We start from the raw sequence: 19,280 nt of genomic DNA, 5'->3' as shown, positions 1-19,280 counted from the left end.
GTTGCCTATCAACTTGAATCCACTATTAAAAAATCAAAGCAAACAGAAGTCCTGGCCAAGTACCTACTAGTTAGAAGACAGGTGCAGGGGATGGGCAGAGTCTGTCTATATAAACAGCTGTCCCATCTATGGTTCGTAGGGATGTCTAAGGAAGCTCAGAAGGTGTGTCTTTGCTGGAAAAAGTGAGTCTATTAAAGTTGACAGCTTACCACTATTTCTTGTGTGCTTTCCTCTTTATGATTTAAGATGTGAGCTCTCAGATGATGTGCTAGCTGGTATACATTTACTCTGTCATAGTGGACATCATGGAAACTATCTCAGAAACTGTAAATCCAAATAAATCCTCTCTTCTACAATTTAAACAAACAACAACAAACAAAACCCAGAATGCAAAAAAAAAAAAAAAAAAAAAAAAAAAAACCAAAACCATAGTCACAGGAGTCTCTCCCATCTCTTACTGTCCAAATCCTCTAGGAAGGTTTGTAATTTCTCTGCTCCATCTTATGTCTCAGCATTGCACTTTATCATCACTGCCTTAGCACAGGGCTGTATCAACACTACACTGCCTCAGCACAGCACTGAATCAACACTGTACTGTCTCAGCACTGCACTGACTCAGCACATCCCTGGCTCAGCTCTGCACTGCATCAACACTGTAGTGTCTCAGCATAGCACTGCATCAACACTACACTGCATCAACATTGCACTGCCTCAGCACAGCACTGCCACAGCACAGCACTGAATCAACACCGTACTGTCTCAGCACTGCACTGCCTCAGTACAGCACTGGCTCAGCTCTGCACTTCATCAACACTGCACTGCATCAACACTCTGGAGATTTAGGCACCATATGCCCACATAGTGCTAAGTTGAAAGAAGAATTTTTATCTGTGTAAAACTTCTCTTAGCATGTAGGCAAGACCTTCTATAAAGAATTCTATGCCTCTTTTGGCAATTAGCAACATTCTTGACTTTCCTCCTTTTATGAATTATTATACAAACTTTATCATTGTAGCAGAATTTACTATTGATGCATAACTGTTAAAGAATTTTAACACACTGCCCAAGAATTTCTCTTCATGCTTTTTTTAAAAAATAAGGAGATTCCATCTTCACTCAGAACTTACAGTATTAGCTTTATGTAAATAATGTATAGATAATTATGTTCATCCCAATCTCTTCTGAATATCAAAGATTCATCAAGTTTCAACTTTATGTACCAAAGTACTTAGCTATCGCTGTGGTGACAATGAAATAAATACCAAGTCTTTCCTGCTCTCAGGCTGTACCATAGCCATTGCAACCCCAGAAGATGTGGCCATTATATTGGAAGTCTGTTTTCACTTTCTTCTTTCCCCTTTCCGGGTTCATTTCCAAGTGCTCTTAACTTCTGAACCCCATCTCCAGAGGCTTCATGTCTCTGCCACTCTACTGCCACCCATCTGGCCTTATTCCATTTTGTTGTCATGCCTGGACAATAGTCCCATAACTTCTCTTCTCCACCAACTATCTTTTTCTAGTCTAGTTTCTGAAATTTCATTTCACAATACAAAATTGATTGTGCCATTTCAACCCCTGATGATATTTCAATGGAGCCTTATTTTTCTTAGGATAAAGACCAAGATATTGCAAAGCCTGTCAGAATCTTGCTTGAATCCCTTTTCCCATACTGAGTTATACCTAGATTGGCTTTTAGCGTTTTGAATTGTTAGTGAGGCATTTGGTCACCATATCCTTGATCATTCCCAACTGCTTAGAAGTTCATCAAGTTAATTCTTTCTTAAATATTAATTAACTTATTCACTTCACAAGAGAACATTTTTTGACTTCTGGTAGGACTGTTACATAAACTGACCATTTTGCATCTATAATATTTTTTAGACATTACATGTAATCTCTTCAAAATTCATTCAACACTGCTAGTTTATCACTGAAGTACTTTTCTTCTGAACAGTGGAAATGGTTAGGATAGGTTGCTCATGGGGATTCATATCTCTTCTAAATTAAGTAGTTAAAAATGTTTGGTGTTTCCTATGAGAGTTTACAGTTTTCATTCTCATCAAACTCTTCCTCCTTCCATTAGAAAAATAATGACACAGCCACATAGAGTTTATATAGGAAACATAATCCTTACTATAGTTTTCTTTATCAGCTTACTAGTAATCTTTTTTCTAATCTCACATGACACCTTATGAAAGATGAGAGGACTCAGATAAGGGGAGGGCAACAAATAGGGAGCTGATACATGACCTATAAATTTATATTGACAAAATTATACCGAGTATAATTATTTGAAATGGAAAAAATATTTTTGATAAAACTAAGTTCTATATTGTACTTTGCTTGTTTGCCTGAGGCCTGAACTTCAGGCTCAAAATACCTTTGCCAACAAAGACTTCAACTATTATGTTAATAGAATAGATTAAAAAATCTTATTAATTAATGTATCTAGAAAGCCTATGACTACTTATAACTTATGGTATGGTTTTTCAGAATATTTGATTTAACTAGATAAGTTAAATACAACCTTCAGAGTTTGAATTATATTAAGCAAAATTTTAGTAACTTCATTTAATACACAATTATCAAGAGTCCAAGCTCCATATAATTATGTGAGAAGGCAAGTTCTGGTCTTTGTTACATAGTCCTACTTCAGATGCAGCCATCCTTTTTAGCATTTGTAATCGGTCTTGGCATTTTGAAACTTGTTATTTAACTGGAGGTCAAATTTTTTTTCAAAGTTCAAGGATAAATGTCAATCTTCACATAATTTTTCCTGTTATGTTGTATGTGTGTTGCTTAAATCAAATTACTTTATCATAGAAAACCAACAGTAGGCTGAATGATCTTTCCAATTTCTATCTTCAAATTAAGATGTTGAATGTTTTTAGCTATGTGTAGTATGGGAGGTTATTTATCCTTAGCTTCATTCACTTCACTGATAAAGCAGTGAGGTGATAAATAGGAAGGCTTCCCTTGTCTTTCACGTAACTCTGGCAACCTACACAATGTAGTGATTATGGCACTCCCAGCATCCCAGTCTTAGGACCAGATGTTAGTGCTGGAACTCTCTTTGTTATTGTTTAACTCGTGTGTGTGTGTGTGTGTGTGTGTGTGTGTGTGTGTGTGTATGAGTCTTTTGCCTGTGTTCATGTGTACCAAATATGTGCTGTGACATTACAGAATACACTTTTCTATTTCTATTCTGAAATGTTAAGTCATTATGAAACTAATTTTATACCTTGTGCCTGGCAGTAGCTTTATCTATAAGCACAATCCGGAGTCTGCTTTCAGTTTTAATCAATCAGAGTAAAATCCTGCTATATAAAAGTCACAGGAGAGCCCTTTGTCATGAATGTGTCTCATGGTGGAATAATGGTAGCATTATAGCATTTTCTAATTAGTATTCTGTCTTCACAACTATTACAAACTAAGACTGAACCATCACAGAATCTATGACAAGAGAGCTGGATGTAACCTTGGGGTTGTTTACAAAATAATTCAGCCATTTGCTTGTCTCCACAAGCCAATATAAGGACCAAATACAAGAAAAAGACAGTAATAAGAAGCTGTGTCTTCATTAAATGAACAAGAATTTGTTGTTGGATAAATGGCTCTAGTTAAGAGTATTTCAGGCTCTCCCAGAGGAACTGAGTTTAGTTCCCAGTACCTACATCATGTGGCTCACCTGTAATTTCAATTCTAGGGTAACCTACATGTTCTTCTGGCTTAAGTAGATACAGCAAGTTCTATCATATACACATAAACAAAAGGAATTTTTTAAGTGGATAAGAAACCATGTGTGTCTTTACCACATGGTAAAGACAGGCTAGGAATTAAGACCTTGCAATTAAGGTAGATAGAATTGAGAAAAGCATGGTTTCTATTAGTAAGCAAATAGCCTTCAGTCGTCGAACTGTTTTTGCTAGACAGGAGACAATGTCACGCAGCACTGTTCTAGATAGCTTATAGTTACGAAGTTAGCATCCACAGGTCAGCTAGAATTCTATTTGCTTTCTGCATTTCATTCCTAAAATACTGGACAAAACACGACAGTATTTTCAATTTCAAAACTTGCCAACTGTAATAAATGGCACAGGATGATATGAGACCTTCTTAAAATTACTGCTCATGCCATGTACAGAAATAGAGATGCCATCAGAATGGGCATGTTTCAACTATTATTCCTTTAAGGAGCCCTAGAAAATAATTTATTAACATAAACATTAGTATAAATGTATTATGAATTTTTGATCAGATCGTCTTTTCATGCCCTATAGGTTTGATGGTCTTTCTGCTCCAGAACTTTTATACTTTAGGTTTCATTTTGTTTTGTTTTGTTTTCAGAAGGAAGAAATGTGTTTCTGGGAACCTTTATGTCCTTTCTAGAAAACAGTTTTCCCCGGCTGTTTTTTTTTTCTTTCTGCACTTCATTAGTTTTTTCTCCTCCTATTACCAAAGTTTTATCACTTTTTGCTGATTCTCAATGAAAGTGGATGTGTCCAGAACACCTAAGTCAAAAGTAACACTGAACAAGCTAAAAACAAACCTAGCACACCCCTAAAGCACTGAATACATTCGGGAACATCTGAATTCAGTCAGAAGTTGAAATATGAAACTAAAATTTGCCACCAATAAATAAAAATGCCAATTTTCACTAAGGGCTTCACTAAGAAACCAGTTCATTTTCTGCATCAGCCAAGAAAAGTCATGAAAACACAGCCAGCTTCAATGTCACTCAATATGCTTTGCTACGTTCACCTTTCTGTTTTATTCAAGGAAATAAATAAGTTTTGTTTAATGGACTGCATTTATCATCCCCATTTTCTGTTGGTTTGTTGTTGTTTACAACTTTTAAGCTTTCACAAATCTTTCTCAATTCACACTGAATCTAACTACCACCTTCAGCACTCTTTTCTAGACATCTGTATTGAGCTGACACGGTTTCTGTTTCCAGAGCCTCGTACTCCATCAGATTCATGTGAGCTGTTTTCTGCATCTTATGATAAGATAGGACTTCATCTTGACACAATATTAGAAATAGTGTGTACTCAACATGAATTTGCTAGACTCTAACAGAAAAGGTAGGGTGTGGTATAAAGGGCCATGTACCTGCTGTTTCCTGGTCTCTGTTAAGAGCTCTTTACTCCCAACCCAGACAGTATCCTGAATTATTATTTTTTTAATTGTTGTTACTATTGGTGTTGTTTGTTTGTTAATTTTTTGAGATAAAGTTTCTCTGTATAGTCCTGGCTTTCCTAGAACTAACTCTGTAGCCCAGGCTGGCCTTAAACTCAAAGATTTGCCTGCCTCTGCCTCCTGAGTGCTAGGATTTGAGACATGTGCTACTACTACCCTGCAAAGATTGTGATTTGTAAAGCCTCCAGATAGATGTCACCTTTTCTACAATGCCTCTGTAAGTTACTAAACCTGGGTTAGGAGCCCAGTCAATCACAGAACACTGTGACAGACATCATTATTGAAGTCTCCCAAGTCAGTCAGGCAAGTGTTGCTTAAGAATAATAATATATTCTGAACTTTTTACTGAATGAACTTCCACCACATTGCCTGCTACTCAGTAGTTGTTCAAAGTGTGTCTGCTAGGTCTAGGGTCTCCATAGTTTGATGGATGATAATTATAATAAAGACTAATTAAACTCTGTATGTTAAATATGTACCACTTTTTTGTTTATTTGGTTTTTTTGTGAGACAGAGTCTACCTTGTAGTCCTGCTTGGCTTGCAGCTCACTATGAAGATCAGGTTGGCCTCAAACTCACTGAGATCATCCTGCCTCTGCCTACCAGGTGCTAGACTAAAAGTATAGTCTAGCTTCTACCACTTTGTATATATTTCAATTATATTTCAATAAAGTAGATTCAAAAACCTATTTACCTGTTAATAATAATAGAAACTCAGAAAGAATTAAAAAGAATCAACACATAAATATAATCTTTCACTCATATTAAATTTTACTGTGATAAAAAGTGGGCTGGCCTCGTATTTTCACTTTTAATTTTCAGAAACTGAAAAAGAAGATTAGACAAAATGAAGACCTTATCGGAGTGCACTTTGAAAATTCTATTACTTGTGGTGCAACCTGCCATCGTTTTTATCAAATAAACGTCAAGTGAAGGTCTGTGCGGGAAAGACTGATTTGGCAGAGTGTAAAGTGGGTCAAAGTTAGTACTTAATCCTGAGTGAATTTCACAAATTATACTTTGCTAAAATTTCTTCTTTCACATTTTTACTTTTAATATTGGTTTTTCTCATTATTTCTTTCAGTGTGGGATAAGATTGCTATCTTGTCCAAAGCTGAGGATTCTTTTGTTGTTTTGCATGCTTGAGACAGAGACTTGCTACTAACCCTGGCTGTCTGCAAATTTCCACTCTTCCTGTATCAGCCTTTCCAGTGCTAGGATTACAGGAGTGTCACCATATCTGGATGGATCTTGGAGTTCTTCACTTACTGTTTAAATGTCCCATCCGATATAGTGCCTTGGCCACCATGTCCTCACCCAGGTGTCCTCTCCTCTATATATGAAACTGTTCTCTGTCATCAGTGGACTCTCCTCTTACTGCAACCTTTATGTTTCATCTTTTGTTTCATATTTTCATCTCATTGCTTCAATGTTCTGTCATTCTCTATAAAAACCAATGCTGCTCTGGTAGCTCCCAGATTTGTGCCTTTAGTCTCGCTTTACTTTTCCGAACCCAAATTTCTAACTGGATAGTTCATACAAAAACCTCATTTAGAATACATATTCACTACTGAGTTAAACAGTGATTTCCTTTTTGGTATTATACATCTTTGGTGAATAGTAACCTTGTCCAATTTGCTTCAGATTTCCTCTTGATATTTCACCACTTTGTTGAGCCATGTGTGATACTGTTCCTTCCTCTGACCTCTATAAAGCACACACTGATGACCCCTGCTGTACTTCTACTCAAGTATCTTTCCCGTTTCCCTTTGACTCCTGTGTGGACCACTATTTGCCCTACCTTTTAGTTATGTAATTTGTCGAATGCTAACTGACTACATGATGACTTCTCAAAAATTTTCTCTACCACATTAGGGGGCTCTGGTTATTTCAGCAGTACATGAATATGTACACATGCCTTCTGTTCAACTTCAAATATTTCCCAACAATTTCATCTTGACTTTATCATATAATACAATAAAAATAAAAAATATATTTTTCATCCCAAGCAGGTAACAGTTCTATTTAACATGTCACAAGATATTCAGTAAATGGCTCCTAAAATGGAAAGTGAGGTTTCACATGATTGACATCACACTGGTTTTTGCATCCAGAGCTCTAGTGAGTTTCTGCTGTCTATAGAATGCAGCTAAACCTGCTGAGCACAACATGCCACTTGACTACCATTTTACCACCCCAACCCTCACCCCTTTCCTAGCTTGCCCAAGTGTTCTGGGTCCAGCCTGACAGGAATACTTGCTGCCCTAACTAAAGTGTGCACTGCCACTAAATATATAACTTTCTGGTTCTTACAGTTTGTAAGCTTCCTATTTGACCATCAAAATGATGTTCAGAAATGTATGGACTCATCTCATCCTAGCATCGTTTGTCTTAAGGATAACTGTGACATTAGTCTTTTCATATTTCCTACTCTATGCTAGGCTCACTGAAGACAGAGGCCAACTTCTTTTCATTGCCAAGGTCTACTCTTAACACTTGTACTTTATGTATTTCAATGATACCATCTGTCTTTCTATTGGTTATGAGGTCAGCTGAGACTACATCTTTGGACAAACTTCTCAACTAACTGAGTTAATTTTGTATTTCTGGTTAACTGGCTTTCATACTGTGCTGTGTGGTATATTTTCTAATGTTTTATTTTTCCTCCAATGTTATTTTATACTTGAATCCTTCCCATATTTTAGCACACAAGCAAAATCTTACTATCATACATTATTTTGAAATACTTAAGTTCTTATAGCTTCTTTCAGACTTTTTGCAGATTTTAATACTTTCTTCAGTTATAATAAGTATTATTATTTTGCTATCAATTATCAACTGTATTCTATATGTCACAATAAATTGTATTTTTGCAACTTGTTCTCTCTCTTTCAAAATAATTTGGCTGGAATAGAAAAAAATCCCACAATGTTACAATGAGGAGACTGTGTTAGCATGAATATGAAAAGAGTATGATGACTCCTAGATAGTGAAGGTATGAGTCTACACAAGAGAATCTTCCATGTTATAGGCAGCAATCCATTCTTTTATAACCACAATAGCACTGAAATACAGGCTCTATATTCACTTGCCTTTCTTTCCTTAAATTAACTTACTTTATGTTTTCATTTGCAGGAACATCAGGTAGTTGCACAGTAATCATGCCATCCAAGTTTGTCTTCCCAATGAAGGCAGGCTTGGTGCGGAGCACATCTGGGGCAGTCTTTGCTGTCACCCTATGCTGCAATCCACCAGCACTGTTCCCACGATTGGTTAACACAAAGGAATATGACTTCTCAGGCTTCAGGTTAACAATCAGCTTCTGGGTAGCTCTGCCATCCACTTCTTCCACCATTTTCCCATCATCATAAAGAATCTACAGAGACACAATCAATCACAAGTTGGTTATCAGTCTCTCAACCAAATGTTATTTACTTGCTTTGCCAGTTTAATTCTATTTCTGATCAGTTCCTGATCTCATAAGTATCTATAATTCTGGCGTCTGACCAGTTCTCTTGATAGTTCTTACTCTGTAAAGGTAAAATGTTCCTGAGTCTCTCAAAAATACACAACAAAGAAATAATACAATAACTTTTCAAGATTTAACCCATTATTTAGATGTGTTCATACCAGAAAGAGTTCTAGGCTTTCAATGTATTATATCTATAATTTACCAGGAGGTTTGAAATCCTGTTCTAAATATATTTTCATTTACCAAAAACAATTTTCTATTTATTTCACAAATAATAACTACTTGCTGCAATTTTGCAAGATCTCAGTGGCATGTCAGTTTTATTTTTAAAGTGCTTGGAGTTCAGACCAATAAATACAATCTTAAAATCATATAGAACCGTGCATTGAAAATTAGCTGAAATCCTACCAACCCTCTCCTCTTTTTAATGGGAATAGAAAGTAGTAGTTTGCTGTAAAAAGTTCAAGTTTAACTTACTAGGTACCATGTCAGTCACACAACAAAGGTCACAGTGTTGAAGCTCCACATGCAACTTGTTCATCAAAGTCACGAATAACATTAGAGCATATGAGCCCAAATCAACTTTGTTTTGTAGTACTAGAGAGCTAACCTCGGGGCCCACACATGCTAGGCAAATGCTTTACCATGGAACTATATCCATAGCTCATCTGTACAAATCAAGCTTGTTGTATGTGTTACAAATAATGTCCCATAATGAGCTGTCCATTAGAGTTCTGCCCATGATACTTAAAGAATACTTACTTTGAAAGGCATAGCAGAATTATAATTCTCTGGAATCTCCCAGGACAGCAGCACTGACGTCTTCATAACTGCTTTGACATGAAAATTTTTTGCAAACACTGCTGGAAAAGGAAAAACTATGTATTTATATGATTCTTAAAGCAAATAACTTGTTCTTTTCCACCACGGATCATAGGGCTTAGGATAGACGCTGCCTACATAGAACAAAGACAGAAATGTGATTTGCCTACCTGTTTAGAGCATTCATTTTAATACCCATTTTCTTAAAGAACTCTCTTTTCTCTCCATTCAGTCACTATCCTCTGTTTATCTTACCTGAGGACATAGAGTACTGCCAGCCAGCCTTGCAGTGGCATTCTATAACTGAATCTATAGTTTTCAAAATGGATTAAGTCATACATACATTACCTGCTTGTTGTGCTGAACCTATTAATATGAATGAGCCGATCAGTTATCTACAGCTTCAAAATATTTCCAAAGATCGATATTCCTTTAAAGGAGGAAGGCCATAAGCAGACAAATCCTACCTTGATCCACAGGCAGTGTCCTGAACTGGACACTGGGACTATATGGCCCGGGCCCTTTGCTCGTGTGAGCACGTACTTTTACATCATATGTAGTATCTGATTTTAAGCCAGTGAGTGTCATAGAAGTGTCAGCTGGAACAATAAGGTGCTCCATTGGAAGTAGGGGAGCGTTGATATCCCTATACAGGAGGGTATACTTGGTGATAACGCCATTTCTCTCTGCTAGGACAGGTGGTTGCCATGATAACTGAACAGAGGTTGAAGTGGTGCCTTCTGAGTGGAGGTTTTGAGGGAATCCAGTTGGTATTTCTTCTGGCACAGAAATTTCTTTCACCATTTCCTCCCCGAAGCCCACTTTGTTTCTGGCTGAGAGTCTAAACACATATGATGCACCCTTGTGGATGTCTGTGGCTGTGAAGTGATCTTCTTTGTCAGAGAACTCCAAAGTAGTGAGTGGCTCCATGTCTTTCCGGCCAAACTTTAGTCGGTAGCCCTGAAGGGGTCCAAATGTGTCCACAGGGGGATGCCATTGAATGAGAGCAGTATTCATTTGGGTGTGGTTTATCACAAGTCTGGGTTTCCCTGGAACTAGAGAACACATAATGGAGTGGTAAGAATGGCTGCCATTTAGGATCATATGTCAGCTAGTGCCAAGTGGGGAAGCCACTCTATTAGTATTCCCCCTTTCTTGTTCATAAAAAAGCAATGCTTATTGTATATACCATTGTCAAATAATCATCTTTTTCTTTCTTTAGTAAAGTAGGCTGACACAGAATTTGGTAATGAATACAATCTTTGTAAATCCTTGCCATAGAAAAATGAATCCAAGTAATGATTAACAAAGTAGATATAGCTAATGAGAGGGATAACTACAATGATTAATGATTATGCACATATACTAATAATATAAGAAGAATATTGTGTATCATTAGATTTAAACACTCCCTCCTCACTGTATGTGCTAGGTGGCCATTATTATCTCCATTTTCTGTAATGAAAAACAGGCCCATAGAACTAGAAAACTCTCTAAGGTTAGGTACACAACAAATAAAGCTGGAGATCATATCTACAGACTAGAACCGTAGTCTACACCCATAACCATGCATCCATTTGTACATCATTGTAACTTCCCTTCTCTACACAAGTTACTCTTATGATGTTCTTTATCTAACTATTGTGAATTATTAAATGAAGAGGTACAGATAAAAGATTTTCACTAATATCAGTGAAAATTATCAATCATCCGAGTGATGAGCTGTTTGTGTTTAGGAGCTACTCTCTTTTGAGGACACATTTCAAGTTAGATTAGATATATAAAGATGTACACCATATTCATTGAGAACCTATTACCTCTGCTATTGTTAGTGGGGAAAGCAGCTATTTCTGGAGTTGATAAACGACAACACTAAAGAAGAGTGGAAAAGGCGGGGAAACCACAAACAACAGGAAACCAAATCTATAGCAAGAAATAGGAAACAAACAGGGAGAAGGGAAGGCTTACACTCCAGGAATACAGGAGATTAAAAGGAGCATCATAGGGATTCTTACACAAATTCTAAGAAAAGTGTATACAGATGATGAGGCAAACCAAAACTCTTGCAAGATTTCTGGTTAACATGTTCATTTTATATGCCAGTAAGTTGTGGCCCAAGTAGGTATCAGCACTGCTCAAGGGTATGCTCCTTAACCCCTGGAATAATATCTTTCATTTACATCCTTAGCAGATTCAGAGTACATGTATGTAACTAACATCCAATATATGGAAATAATATAAGTATGCATGGGTTGGGCCAGGACTCTAACTACAATGAATTCAGTGTTTCTCAAAGAAATATATTCTAACATGTTCACATTGAATACATTTTCAGAGAAATGTACTTTAACATTTTTACTTTCAGAATGCAGAAAATTTTAATTTAAAAAAAGACTTTATACCAGACATTGGTAGGATCATACACATCACTTCATGTATATAAAGAGTTTATATTTTTTCCATAAAGATGTAAGTCTCTGCTAAGAAAAAGTTCATGCTACAATTGGTGTCTCAAACAGAGAATATATCTCTTAAACAATACCAACTTGAAACTATGATGTGGGACTATAATTCTTAATTTTATATGCTCTTTCGAAGGGTTGCTGTATTATACTGAGAGAATGATAGGAATAAAAAGAGAAAGGAAAAAGAATAGCATCACTCCATATACAGTGAAAAATAATTTTCCAAAAGTTCATATAATGACAATAGAACTGCTTCATTTGGGACACCAAGAAGCATTATGAATAGGAAACATTTATGATTTGTTTGTACTGCACAAAACCCTGTACCAAGACATACAGGGATAAGAGCAGGAAAATCAAAGTTCATAGGGTAATTGTGTATAAACTAACACTTATATACCAAAAAAGATAAAGAGGTGGAAGAGATGGTACTATATGTAGATTCTGGATCGAGGTTCATAGGTGACAGTGAGGACCACATAAGAAGGTCAGGCCAGTATCAGAGTGGGTGTTCTACTTTGTACAGTACTGATGCTTGAGAGCTTTCAGTGTTAGAAGAGTCTCACATTCTCAGAGGAGGGCTGAAGTGAGGGGTAACAGCCTCTTAGTAATCAGCAGACACAGAAGCCAAGCTGCATAGTCAACAAGCTTACACTGTCTACTGTGACATGTCAATGCCTGTCTTGCACCTTTGTGACATGTCAATCCAGACCTCCTCTTGTACCTTTGGGACATGTCAGTGCTCCTTTTGGACCTTTGGGACATGCTTGCGCCTCCTCCTGCACTTTCAATTCTTTTTCTTTATTAGACTTTTCACTCTCTAAAATCTTTTAGGATGGGCACAATGATTAATACATGTGGATAGTTCAAAACTCTTTGCAAGATCAATCTCTGGAAGTCAACTGAAGCCCACAGTTTTAAATGTTCCAAACTCAGCCTCCATTTAAATAATGATGAGTAAGCATAGCTGATTGCCCTTAGCCTATTATTTCCAAACTCTCCAGTCACTGTCATTTGATCACCTTTACACACAGCTGGTCAGCAGAGTACTGAAATCCATGGAACAGTATACAAAAATCATCAAAGCAATGGATTTGTAAATTTTTATTTTATTTTAAGTTATGTTTATATGCAGTTCTCTGTGTAATAAGATATGCACATGAGTGCAGGTACCCACTTTGGCCATACAAGGGGTAAGATGCTGTAAAGCTGGAGTTACAGGTGGTTGTAGGCCTCTGAAAGAGCAAGATTTCTCCAGCCCGCAAAGTAATGACGGTTTTTGGTTGTCTTAAATCTCAAGGCCTTAGGCAGTATAGAAATTATGATACAGAAAGGTGAGAATATTTAAAAAGAAGCTATACATATCATTCAAACACAGAAAAGCTAGCTCCATATGAGTTTTCTTATGTTAGATATAAGTCTTACACAGATTGTTAAAGGATTGATTGCTTACTGATTCTAGAAATGATGTACAATAAAAAAACCTATAGAAAAGGTTTTTACCCTTAAGATAATATTTCAAGGGAGTCTCCAAATTATCCACAGAAGCTATAACTTATATACCTTTATAACTGTTATTATGTGTTCATTACAGACTCAGAAACAGAAGAGGTACTTTTCTGATTATATTCAAAGTGAATTAATATGTTCACACATTGCAGAGAAATAAACCAGGGTGAAGGGATGCTTTATTATTACAAGGTAGGTAAGCAACATAGGAGCATTAGATGGCCTCTTTAAGGAAAAAGAGTGTGGCTCAAGCATCTGTATTGTAAAAATTTTCGTTTCATTATCCAAGCTTTTCTCAATTAAGAAAAAAATGGAAATTGTGAAAGAAAACTTGAACAAGAACCACCATTCTAAAAATCTTGTACAGTGACAAAAAGTGTTACTGTAAAAAAGAGTCATTCCTTTTGTGAGGATTTTGGCTGTTCTTCTATATATACTCTGCGTTTATGTCCCTGTCCCTAAGTCTCATCTCATGGGCAGTAAGAATCTGATAATTCACATAAGACATTAGTGATACAAAAGTATGTCAGTATAAATAGAACAAACTATTTTGTCAACTTGGGATTCCATGCTTCAACTTGGGATTTTTATCACATACCTATGTTTTCACACTGGTTACTCCTATAATCACAGTCATATGTCATGCTACCACAACCTCACTGAATGTCTCTCTTCTAGTATGATATAATGGGGTGATACAATGGTAATTTTTAAATCAAAGAGAGAGAAGTAAGGAAGGAAAATGGAAGAATAAAAAACCCCAACATCTTTATCTTGATGGAGTTTTGCTAAACTGGATTCCTGCCAGTTGAGGCAAGTCCAGGTGGCAGGATGCAATCGAGGCAAATCTTGTGACATTTAGATAAATTTGGCAGTGAGGTGGCACCCAGGAGGGTGCTCAACATCACAGCTGTTCTCTGCTTTCTGTCTTTACGTAGAGAGGGATTCCTACAAAGTTGTGCAAGAGGCAACTCAGGAGGAGTATATCAAAACCACAGCAGAAATGTTCCATGGGAGATTGTATTAAGACAGGATTCAGACTCCTTCTCTAATTATCCCTTAATTTATCAGTTTATGATGCTAGTTCTTCCTGCTGGCTTTCTCTAATATGGCCAGGCAAAACAAGTCTATCAAGCACCAAAGAAGCTGCCCATCTTTCTAGAAGAAGTAATCTGAAATTATTTAGCCTTTTGATAGTCTTTATCCTACTTTTTGTTTTACACCTTTAGGGTAATTATCTTGTTTTAAAGCCTTACAGAAAAGGTTAGAGGGAAAATTAGAAAATATAAAGCTGTAAGCCATAAACCCAATCATATGACAACTCCATCTTAGAGAAGTTTGTGACAGTCAATGTTAACTGCTAACTTGGCAGAATCTAGAATCACATGGAAGGTGGACCTCTGGGGGATGATTTTGATTAGGAGAAAAAATCAGCCTAAATGCAGGCAGCAACATTGCTTGGACATGAGTTCAGGGCTCAATAAAAGGAGGAAACATGCTGAACACATGAACACAAGCATTCATTGCTCTGTTTATTGACTGGAAATTCAATGTGATCAGCTGTTTCAAACTCCTGCTGCGTTGACTTCTCTGATATGACAGAGTGTATTTTGAAGTTTATGCCAGAACCAACCCTCCCCCTGTAAGGTTACTTTTGTCAGTCTTTCATTGCAACAACAGGAAAAGAAACAAAGTCAGAATCCTTGTGGGGATCGTGCAGAATCACTGTGTGACTTTCCTGCTTAGATGCCTTTTGCCTTGACCTTCAAGAATCAGAGCTCCTCTACATTCAGTTTTAATAACCTGCTCTGCCCAGAACAATGGCATAGGCCAAGGCAGGGAGGGCTAATAATTAAGAAGATCCCATCTCAAATAAAACAAAGAAACAATACAAAAAACAAACAAACAAACAAATGAACACCAAAACACCCTAATACCAAGAAAAAGGCCTCCCTGGGGTCAATATGCCTACATCCTTTCTTTTTATCTTACTTAGCATATCCTGACATTTTCTCACATGCTTACTTGCTAATTTACTAATCCAGATCAGAAAATAAATTTAATGAGAAGAAAATCTTTTTTTGTTACTATTATATACCTAGTTCTGTACATGGTAGTGGGCACACAGTAGATGCTCAAAAATAACTTGTTGAATGACTAATTGGATTATTTAGACAGTATACATTTTGATCTTCTTTTTCCCTATCAGCTTAGAAAAATGTTTCACAGTTGAGCATGGTCTCTTTTTCCTCAGTGTCCCACAATGAAAAAAAAAATCATAGGTTACATCCATAGTATACGAATATCTGTAATAGGGCTGAAGGTACAAATATGCACAGAAGACATTACCTGCCCCAGTGGTGGACACTAGCTTGGGCTTGCTTCGAGCGCCATCTCCTTTGGTAGTGTAAGCTGTGACGGTCAGGGAATATGAAGTTTCAGGCTGCAGCCCAGAGATGATCATGTCCTGAAATGACACATGCCAAGAACAGTGATTTAAAGCATGCCAAGAGGAACGTGGAGGAAAAGAAGGTGACTGATGTTCATTCTGTGCATGCCTGGACATGTCCCGAAGCCATGCTAAGCGCTTAAGTTCCATGCCTTCAGCTCATGCTATGGAGATGGGTCTTGATGTTAATAGTGAAGTCGGGTATTTGAGCATCCTCAGCTCAAAGCTTTCAGAAGCAGCTTTCAGAAGGAATAGTTAAGACTGAAATCTGGAACCAGACTTCCTTGACATCCCTGAATTTAACCATTCTTAATTGTTTGATATAAAAAAAAATTAATAGGTTGGTAATCTAGGAGTGTTTACCCATTTACATTTGTATGTCCCAACATAAAATTAGAATACTAGAATCCCAAATGGATGAAAGATAAGTAAGTTTTATCAGGAAAATTCTTCTATCTGGGTCTGGTATATCACAGCCATCTGACATAATAGCTGTTATTTTGTAGAAACATTTTTCCAGTGATGCCCTGCAATGTAGCTAGATTGGTGACAGGACAGATGTCAGCATGGTATTTCTGCCCGCAGGAAGTTGATAGTAAATAAATGGTTGACCTATTGAATCTAGACATCGCTTGGGGCCAAAGAATATTTTGAAGATATTAGGAAATAACGACTGGTTAATTATATAGCCTGATAACAAAAGTTGTCACACAACGAAGAGAATATTCTGGATATTTAGTGAGCAGCTCTTACAAATATGAATGAGATTTGAATTTATGTAATGTTTGCTTAAATAATTATTTCTGATAGTTTGGTAGACTATCTGAAATTTTTTCATTTTCTTTTAATAAGGGCCCAGAACTATTATAGCTTTAAGACTATCATTGAACTGTTTCTCTAAATTGGATGTTACATAATTCTTCAGCTGGAGCTCTGGCTAGCAACTTGTTTTGGTGTTTGTGTTTTTTCTTTGTTTTTGTTTTTGTTTTCAGATCCATACACATTCTATACAGACAAAAAAAAAGTATGGAGCAATTAACTAACTACTTGACTCTTTTGCATAAATACATTTTCAAGTTGATTATGAATATACTTAAGAAAGTATTTAATATCATTATCTTCTCAAGCTAAAGGCAACCTTAGTGAGTGAGGAGTGAGTGGACAAGGCTATAAGAAAAACAGTAGAAATTTTCCTAGCAAAGCAATTTACAGGTGCCATGAAACATAACTGCTGAAGCTGATGCCAAATGTGACAGCTTTGACAAGTTACTTTCTCAAAAGAATAAGAATATCATCATTGTGGAAATTGAAACATTTCAAATACCATCCTGTTGAGTGCTTGAAGACTTTATTTAGGCACATAGATGGACATTTTCAGAAAAATATATTTCATCTTTAGGACCTTGAAATGCTTTTACAGAGGACACCTAGACTTGGTGAGCAGTATTATACACTATGGTAGAAAAACTGGATATTCCGAAATGATGATGGCATAGATACTAACCTCTTAATGAGGTCTTCCAAGATTACTGCTAGATAGCAGGCAACCTTGGCACATAGAAGTTCTAGTATCAAGTATGTGGCAACTTTGATTCTATTATAAGGTTTTCATTCCTAACATTAGAGATAATATTTCCTCCCTGTGTCTTTCTCTTTTTTGCAGTTGTTATAAGATACATCAAATCTGGTCAAGTCCTATACACTATTAGTCTTAGCTAACTATAACACAACTATTACAATCATGCTATTACTTGGGCTACATTTTCTGTCTGTAAGTGAACTGCATTTGCATGGTGGTATTGGTCTACTCTGAGAGTCAGAAATCCTTCTGCCTCTCATCACCTCCTGTCTTCCCTTGCACTCATGCCTTCTAAAAGCCTGTGTTCCTAAGGTCTTGTCCCAGTGCCATCAGCCTCACTGCCGTCTAAACTTGGAAAAATAACTGCATTTTTTTGGAAAGGAAAATAATTATTTCTCACTATAGTTCAATATAGTGGCCCTCTGCTTCAAGTAGCAATGTAATGTGGAATCTATTCGATGTCTCCCTATGACATATAGTCTTCAGTTTAAGTGAAAAACCTGGAAAGCCATCCCCTGTGCAGACTCTCCCTGATGATTGTGGTTTAATGACTGATAACACCTCTTTAACCTCCCACCACTTTTCCTCCTTAAGGTCTTCACCAGCAAGCTTTGGTCAAGTTTTGATTTAAATATTGATCTATCTGATCCTTTTCATTTCTGCTGCCTCAAATTTTGTTGGATTTTTGTCACTTCATTAAGAAATTAGTAGAATATCTATTTATTTGTTCTTAATAATTTTTTGTCTTTTCATACTCTAATTTATCCATTAAATTGCTGTTTTTCAATGAGATAGTGTTTAATTCTCGTTATCATGAAATCAATTTAATCAATGGACAGTTTCAAATAAAGTAAGAAAAGCAATGGTCTTAAGCATAAAATGTTGAGTTAATTACATGTTTTAAGATAAATATGGTTTTATAAAAATTTTTAATTCTTTCAAACACATATATACATTGGATCATATCATAAGTGTGTTTCAAACTATGGATCTTAGTCTAATAAAATAGTGCTCTGTACTAAATTTTATGGTATCTGATACACTATTAATATTTTCCAAGAACTCCAAAAGGAGCCTTGTGCTTTGGCAATAAATATTTATACATTAGGTCTCATGACACTCTGTGGCATTTAAAACACTTTGATTGGCATCATGGCCATTTGTCCTGAGAGACCACAAGTTTTTCAGGGTCAATGTTTACTGCACATTTATCTCTATATGCTTTGCATATGGTGTAATAATGAATACCAAAAGATTAATTAATGCTAATTCTATTCAGTCTAAGAAAGGAAAATGCTCTTTGTAACCTTTATATGATTTTGCTTTTTAATATGTTTCAATATCTCTCCAAGACAAAATAGTGAAGGACTCACTAGTCTTCTCCTGACACCTCAGCTGTCATAGTTTTTTCTCTTTGCTCCATTCCACGGAAGTTTTATTATAAGAAGCTTTTATTTGTGTCCAATTAGTAGGTTCACTGTCACATGACCAGAGGTCAGTCCCATTCGTGTCCATGGCTGCACATGTTGTGCACCACTATAAACAGATAACACATCTTTCTTAGCCCAAATATTGTGCACCACTATAAACAGATAACACATCTTTCTTAGCCCAAATATATACATAAATATTGTCATCTATGGAACTACAGGGCATTGCTTCAGTTCTCAAGTATACTGCCATTTTGCAGTTATTTTGAAATTATAACCATCTGAGCATTGCCGCTGATTTCTATGGCTTTACACCTTTATTTAGGACATTTTTGGTACAAATTTATATCTGTTT

The 19,280-nt window shown here is 36.4% G+C and overlaps 1 protein-coding gene across 1 annotated transcript in view; it reads right to left on the bottom strand.

Annotated features, from left to right (window-relative positions):
- The window catches only part of Ptprd (protein tyrosine phosphatase receptor type D), a 171,931-nt gene that overhangs the window by 144,195 nt on the left and 8,456 nt on the right, over positions 1-19,280 (bottom strand). The window contains exons 5-8 of the mRNA XM_028754605.1: positions 15,817-15,934; positions 9,961-10,548; positions 9,434-9,534; positions 8,316-8,575 (exon numbers count right to left, since the gene is read on the bottom strand). Coding sequence (XP_028610438.1) covers positions 8,316-8,575; positions 9,434-9,534; positions 9,961-10,548; positions 15,817-15,934 — 1,067 coding nt within the window. The remainder of the gene's footprint in view (positions 1-8,315; positions 8,576-9,433; positions 9,535-9,960; positions 10,549-15,816; positions 15,935-19,280) is intronic.

This window comes from Grammomys surdaster, unplaced genomic scaffold (assembly GCF_004785775.1).
Source record: "Grammomys surdaster isolate TR1022 unplaced genomic scaffold, NIH_TR_1.0 126029, whole genome shotgun sequence".
Taxonomy (NCBI): Eukaryota; Metazoa; Chordata; class Mammalia; order Rodentia; family Muridae; genus Grammomys; species Grammomys surdaster.
This window is presented reverse-complemented; position numbering and strand designations above follow the sequence as displayed.